Source organism: Poecilia formosa, unplaced genomic scaffold (genome assembly GCF_000485575.1).
Source record: "Poecilia formosa unplaced genomic scaffold, Poecilia_formosa-5.1.2 Scaffold564, whole genome shotgun sequence".
In the NCBI taxonomy this organism is placed as follows: domain Eukaryota; kingdom Metazoa; phylum Chordata; class Actinopteri; order Cyprinodontiformes; family Poeciliidae; genus Poecilia; species Poecilia formosa.
In genome coordinates, this window is record NW_006800503.1 from 484 (window position 1) to 7,349 (window position 6,866).

General features: G+C 36.5%; 1 protein-coding gene across 1 annotated transcript in view; it reads right to left on the reverse strand.

The window, feature by feature from the left end:
- Nucleotides 1–344: 344 nt before the first annotated feature.
- Nucleotides 345–6,866, reverse strand: part of LOC103129664 (desmoglein-2) — a 38,044-nt gene continuing 31,522 nt past the window's right edge. The window contains exons 10-14 of the mRNA XM_016665310.1: nt 5,391–5,612; nt 4,428–4,667; nt 3,244–3,377; nt 2,622–2,945; nt 345–2,518 (exon numbers count right to left, since the gene is read on the reverse strand). Of these exons, the coding sequence (XP_016520796.1) occupies nt 1,070–2,518; nt 2,622–2,945; nt 3,244–3,377; nt 4,428–4,667; nt 5,391–5,612 (2,369 nt within the window). The 3' untranslated portion in view covers nt 345–1,069. The remainder of the gene's footprint in view (nt 2,519–2,621; nt 2,946–3,243; nt 3,378–4,427; nt 4,668–5,390; nt 5,613–6,866) is intronic.

The following is a 6,866-nucleotide window of genomic DNA, read 5'->3' on the forward strand; positions in this document are numbered from 1 at the left end:
AAATTATCCAAATTTATTGAATGGGACTGTATTATTGTTCCAGAAATTTCACATAAAAGCCAACTAAATGATGATAATGCAATTTATTTAAAAAGGAAAAATGTCAAACTCAAATATCACTATTTGATGCGCAGTACCAGATTTTAGCAAAAAAAAAGAAGCTCATTTGCATCTGCAAGCTATTTTTTTGGGAACAGCATTTTAAAATACACCATGTTTAGTTGCTTTCTTTTGTAGTCAGTCCACAAATTCATGAAGGTGCTGAAGCTCTGCCTAAAGTGTTTTTTTGTTGTTGTATTTTTAAGATACTATTTTATTTGTATGTAAAATGAGATAAAACAGAATCGAAAGTAATTGTTTATTGGAAAAAATATAGATGTGATAAACATTTCATACACCACTCTGTCTCATGTTAGTTTCCAATGAGCCTATTATAATGCATATAAACTTCAGACAGCATAGGATAGTGCACACTACAGCTAAGATGTTGTCATCCACAGAAAATAGCATTAAGAAACAAGAAGCAGCTCTAAGTCCACATAATAATAAAAATAGATCAGTAAAATTTTAATTCCAAACAAGGTACAAATCACCACCTGGACCAGCACTGCTGTACTTGCTTTAGTCAGATTATGTGCTCACCCAGTGATTTCAGGTGACTGCCATAATTTTGAGAAATTTTTTCACAGATAGTTCTATCTGTGAAAAAGAACTATCTTTTTCTTCGGGCATAATTTGGCCATGGTCAAGATGAAAATGGTTTGAAGCACTCAAAGGAAGAACACAGACTCCACAGCTTAAATAGCCCATCTCCTTGACTGAGAGAAACAAAAAGTACACCATGCACATACCTGATAGTTTAAATTTAAATATTTAAACTATTAGAGTGCTGCTTGACACTGAGAGTGTAAAGCAGGTCTTCAGTTTAAATGTTTGAATCAATTCTGAAGACAGAACCTTAATGATCAAAAATCTATTTTCTATGTCCAGAAGATAAAATTACGACAGCTCTAGACTGCCACCACCATTCTGGGGTCAGATTTTTCTTGTAGATTCATTTAATAAATTCTCAATATGTATAAACTGAAATTGCAACATGTAAAGAAATATAATAAAAAGATAAATGCATTCTAAATAAAGATATTTCTGATGCTTTTCGTTTAGAAGCTTTTGTACAAGTATTAGCAGCAATTTTAAACATGATTATCTCTTGAAGATTCTTCTTTTCTGGCAACTTCTTTTTAATTATTTCTTTATCTGCATTAGTAGTCTTTCTCTTATAAGGACAAAAAATAATGGTATTGTTTTGAACTTCTATTGACAGCTCTTGTCTATATGATAGGATACAAGAGGAAGGATTTGCTTGGTTAAGCTGAGAGCTTCTTTGGAAAATGTTAAAATTTAATTCATCAACTCTTACTTTACACAACCAAATCCACATTGTTTGCTGCTTAGTGAGATATTTCAAAACACTGAAAGACCCAAAGCTCATCTCCCCTTTCACAATAACACCACCACCACCATTAGCCTTCTTAACTAAAAAATGACAAAATGAACAAATAAACTCTTTCTCCTGGGCTGCCAAGCCTAAAACCCCCTGAGGGGGAGCAGCCTTTTTTACCAGGATAGCATCTCCAGGCAAAATGCCTTGAGGTGAACCTGGGCCCCACTCCTGTACCTCATCCTTGAGTAACACATAATTTCCACCAAGATTTTGCCCATAGACTGTAGAGCCTTCCAAAGAGCCCTGGGAGAAAGATGGACTAGGCAGCAACACAGTGGTTTGAAGTGAACCTGTGGGGCTAACAGGACTTATAGGACTTCTAAGGCCCTCAGTGTCCTGGATAACAAGCCCTGAAAGGGAGCTTTGGGTTCTTCCATAAACCAATCCAGACGTACTCTTTGGATCATTGATAACATAGAGGCCTGGAAACGTGTTTGCATGGGTTCCATCCTCCAGCACAAATGTGTTCTGTACATTTGGTTGAACTATGTAATGCATTGGTTGTAGTACAGGGCTAGCGGTATAGTAAACTGGTGGCTGCTGTAATACAACTGTCTGAGCTGGGTAAGAAAGTTTAGCAGAATGACTAATGTTAGTACTACTAGAGTGAGGGAGAGTTGTGGTTGTCGACTGTTTGGTTGTTGACTCTTTGGTTGCTGTACTGACATGAGATTGAACAAACTTTGCAGATGATACTTTCTTTTCAGCTTTAACATCAACATGCTTTGCCTGAATTTCATGGTTAAATTTAGGTTTAAAGACAGGCTCAGTGATATCAGTGGTGGTTTTGACAGATCCTGATGCCTTTTGTATCACCATTGTTTTTGATGTTAGTGTAGGAGGTGAACAGATCTCAGCAAGTGTCCTGAACTTTGGTCCAAGGTCAGTGAGAAAGTTCAGGTCATTGTCAGGTTCTAAGATGCTGCAGCTCCCCACCGAACCAGCAGAAGAGCCCTGGCCCTCAAAGTCATATTCCAAGAGGATGTCTTCAGATGGCACTGTAATTGTAGATTTCTGTTTGAGGAAGAGAAACAGAACAAGGATTACTGACAATGTTCTCAAATAAGTGTGTTTATTCAAGAGATCTAATGAGATCAAAATATAGTCAGTAAGTTACCTGGGAGAAGTAATCACTGAGAAAAACATCAGGAAGGCCTATGTCCTCAAAGCAACCTATTTGATGAATACTTTGTGTTTTTCGGCTGAATGAGTCAATTTCATTACTTGGATTGTAAAACTCAGTTGAAACCCTATAGTCTATGTCAGCGTTCACCATCTTTGTGGAGGTCGGCTGAAATATTTGGTCCGATTCATAGTAGGTTTCAGTCTTAAGTGTTTCTGTGAATGCTGCTGAAGAACCAGTATTGAAATTTGGTCCTGGTGCTGCCTCAGTTTTTTGTTGGGTACCATACATGACAGGCACCAAATGAACAGGAACATCCTAGAGAAATAAAACAACTCATGAACATACAAGATATTTTAACAAATTTTAAATTGAATAGCGTGATCACCAGTGTGTGGACCACAGTTTGAGAAAGACTGCTCTAAAAAATGAGAACAGATATACCTAATATTTTGGCAGATCTCCATAATATATTTAACTACAGGAGAATTAGTTAATGTTACCAAACATTTGCATATCTTGTTTGTACAACTTACTGCCCCACAGTAGCAAATTATAAGTAGTGGTACATGTATCACTTGACATGGAAAGAGGATTAGTAATGATTCCAACACACCTTATCCTCTCCTATGCATTCAGTTTGATAGTTTATTAGGTGCTCTTTAGTGTCAAATGGCAGATCACTAAACTGGTCTGAGAAGATGGTGTTTGCCCCTCCACACTGACAAAACACCAGCAGCAGAGGGACCACTGCAAAGAGAAGAAAAAGCTTGTGATAAATGTAAAAACTTTCTTGATAACCCATAGAAGAATGAAAATCAACAGATCAACAGTGCAGTATACTCAACAATCCCCTTATGCTTTGATTTTGTGTGAAAAACTAAAGCTTTGAGTGGCACCGGTACAGTAATAGAGCGGCCCATCGGGGAATTCTCCGGTCGCCCCGTGTGCCAGTCCACCCCTATGGGGGTCTGAGCCTCTATACTTAGCTGCTGCCCCAATGACCTGATCCCAGATCAAATGGAAGATCATGGATTGATAATGAATATTTTTAGTCATATAACACGTTTTTGTGTTGAACCTGCAATGACAGAGCTGTGCTATTTATTTTGTTTTGTAAAAACATTCAGCGTCTAATGAATAGACGCGACTTATGTCATGAAAGTTAAACAGGTATAATTCTGGCTTTATACCAGTCTTTCATGCTACTGAAGAGACAGGAGCTAAATGGCTTTTTGAGTATTTCTTTAATTCATTCAGTAAGTTCCAGGATTGAGCCTGTTTTCAATTCTGAGCTTTGAGAGCCTATGCATTTGTAACTGATTTTGGGTCAATGTGTGCAGAAAGAGTTCAGGAAAATAACTTACTGTAACTGATATTATGAAATTTCAACCCCAACACAATAAAATAAAAATGAGTAAATAAGTTAAACAGCACTGGTAACTTCAACATCAAGTCTCTTTAAAAAATTATTGATTTTGACTAGTTGAATTTTTATACCAGATATGCGTCCATCACTTTTTTAAGACGATTTTAGAACTCCTGACCCTGACTTCTGATAATGATTGAGTTTGATGCTCTAAACTCAATCATCAAGGTCAAACCCACGGTTTCCAGAAAAAGCCATTTCCAGCAGGCTTTTGAGTGTTTTTATTAAGCTATTACTTTGACACCTTGTAAATCAGTCTAGTCTTTATTTTTCAAAAATATTTATTAATTTATTTGCTGTATCCCTTGAATCTGCCTGCTGCCCTTGTATTTGTTCATATAATTTTAGTGTTAGTATTGAACCAAACTTACACATCAATAAGAACATAGCTGTTACGACTGGACCAATGGCACGTCTAGAAAAGTCAGATGAACGGGCGTCTCCCCTAGATGCCTTTAATCTGCAGTCTTCTTTTCCCACACAAGTACAGACATCCACAGTAAACACCTGTTCCTCTTCACAGGACAGACCCTGAGCATCTTTCACCTCTACTTGCAGTTCATATCTGCCAGGCCACAGTGCTTTGGCTGAATGAAGAGCAGCTGTTGTATCTGGAGACAAGAATGTCAAATGTCAAACACACAATTTGTTTTCTTTTTCAAACTTCTACCAAGTTTGAACACAAAGTCATCTCATTTCACCTAAAACAGTAACCTACTTGGTAAGAGAGGCTTTCAAATTATATTCTGGATTAGGACATGTTAGTATGTATGACAAGCTATAAGAAAATATATGTTAGTGTTAGTATTTATTTCATTTAAGTTCTTTGCCACTATTCATTAAGTTAATAGCGTCAGGGGTGTACTTTTGGCCAAAATTATTTTATGTATGGTACATTTATGCAGCCGCCACAGCTTTTATTTCTGATGCAGTTATATGTTCTAATGTGATGACAATTGTTAATTAGGGTTATCTGAATGAATTGCAAGACTCCTGGAAGAAAAAGTATATGTGTATAAAAAACTTCTGCCAAATATTTAGGCTAGTTTTGCAACAAGCAGAAATGAGCACTGTGCAACCGTTGAGTTGACCATGATTTATAATGTTTTTCAAAATATTCAAGAGTTAAAGCAACAGTATGCAACTTTTATTTAAAAAAAATATTAAAACTGTCACTATGTTGTGACAGTATAACATGAGACATCTTCGAAAATATCAAGCTCCTCCACTGAAAAACTGTGTACTATATGTTTTATGTCTGCATGCATTTCCTTGATGATTTGACACACATTTTTTGTTGTTATTTTCTAAATTTAATTATTTTATTTACTTACCATTGATGACTTCTATTTCCCAGTTGCCTCGAGTACCTTCTGGTATAATTTGAAAAGTGAATGGAGCAGCATTTGGACTGACATCTTCATCAAATGCAGTAACATACACAGTCTTCTTATCAGAGCACAGACTGTTGTAAGTAGTGGTCAAAGTCGGACAGTGGTCATTGGAGTCAGTGACTTGAATGGCTATTGTTCCAGTGGCTGTCTTTGCTGGCATGTCTGTGGATGACAAGAGCTTAGTGTAATATTACAAAGAAGAACTGATCACTGTTCAGGACTTGCTTTCAGAACAGCATTTTGTACACAATGTGCCACTTCTCTTTATAACATCTTAACATATGATGAACAAAGCAAATGGCATCAGTAATATGTTGAGAATTGACTGCTGCCCATCAACACAAGCAAGATCTGGGACTTCAATGGACCTCTGCAACATAAGTGCCAATGTAGTTTCAAGACATTTTTTTAAAAAATTTGCATGAAATGAAAGAAAATTCCACTTAAAGGAAATTTATTTTTTTTAATGTATTTTTTTTTACCAAGTAGATGCACTCACAGGAAATGACAAAGAACTTTCAAAAAAGACACATTAAAAGGAAAATATTAGTCGATTTAGGAATACAGACCGTTATCCCCTTCGCAGTACAGACAACTCATAGAGTTCAGTTAAAAACACAGTACAACAAAATGAACAGGCACAAGCATTTTGTTTTTGCTCTTTTTGTGACACTGAAATGTTTAAAGAGATTCAAACAGAATTTTATATCAGACAAGATGAAGAGTAAATACAAACTTGTCATTCATGTCTCTCACTTATTGTATTATGAACCCTGACCTTAGCTGTGGCACGTAAGACCTATAGAGGCACACAGGGGCTCGGTAAAGGGGTGAAAAGTGATGACGATTCGAGGGGCCCTGACCAGCAGGGGGCCCTCCACAATTTAAATATTTAGATTTTGTTCATAGACATAAAATAAAAAAATTGTGGTCCTGTCAAATACAAAATTAATCATATTGTATTTTCAAAGATTGTTTTTAGCAGTAAAAATTTAATGTTGCCCCTACCAGACCAAAAAACACACATCTGTTTTTGCCCTGAACCCCCTATCTGTGTTAAATGGTTCATTCCTGCTTGGAGCGCTTAACAGTGACGTATGGAGCGACTGTCAGTAGAAGCTGCAGCTGAATGCGGCAGCGACTGTGGCAGTTACCATGTTGCTAAGAAAAGTTATAAAATCAGGTTTTCAAAAACAAAGTAGAGAGGGAACGATAGAAAAGGTACAAGAATGTTAATTTATAACCCAGTTTTTCTCCAAAAGAGGTGGGTAGACTGTGTGAGATTATCAACCATTTAGCATAATTAGCTTAGCTATAGACTACTGTTTGCCTCATTTTCACTAGCATTTAATGAGTTAAGGAAAAAAATTACCAACATATTCATATATTTAACTTGTTCCCTGTGCCTTTTACCAC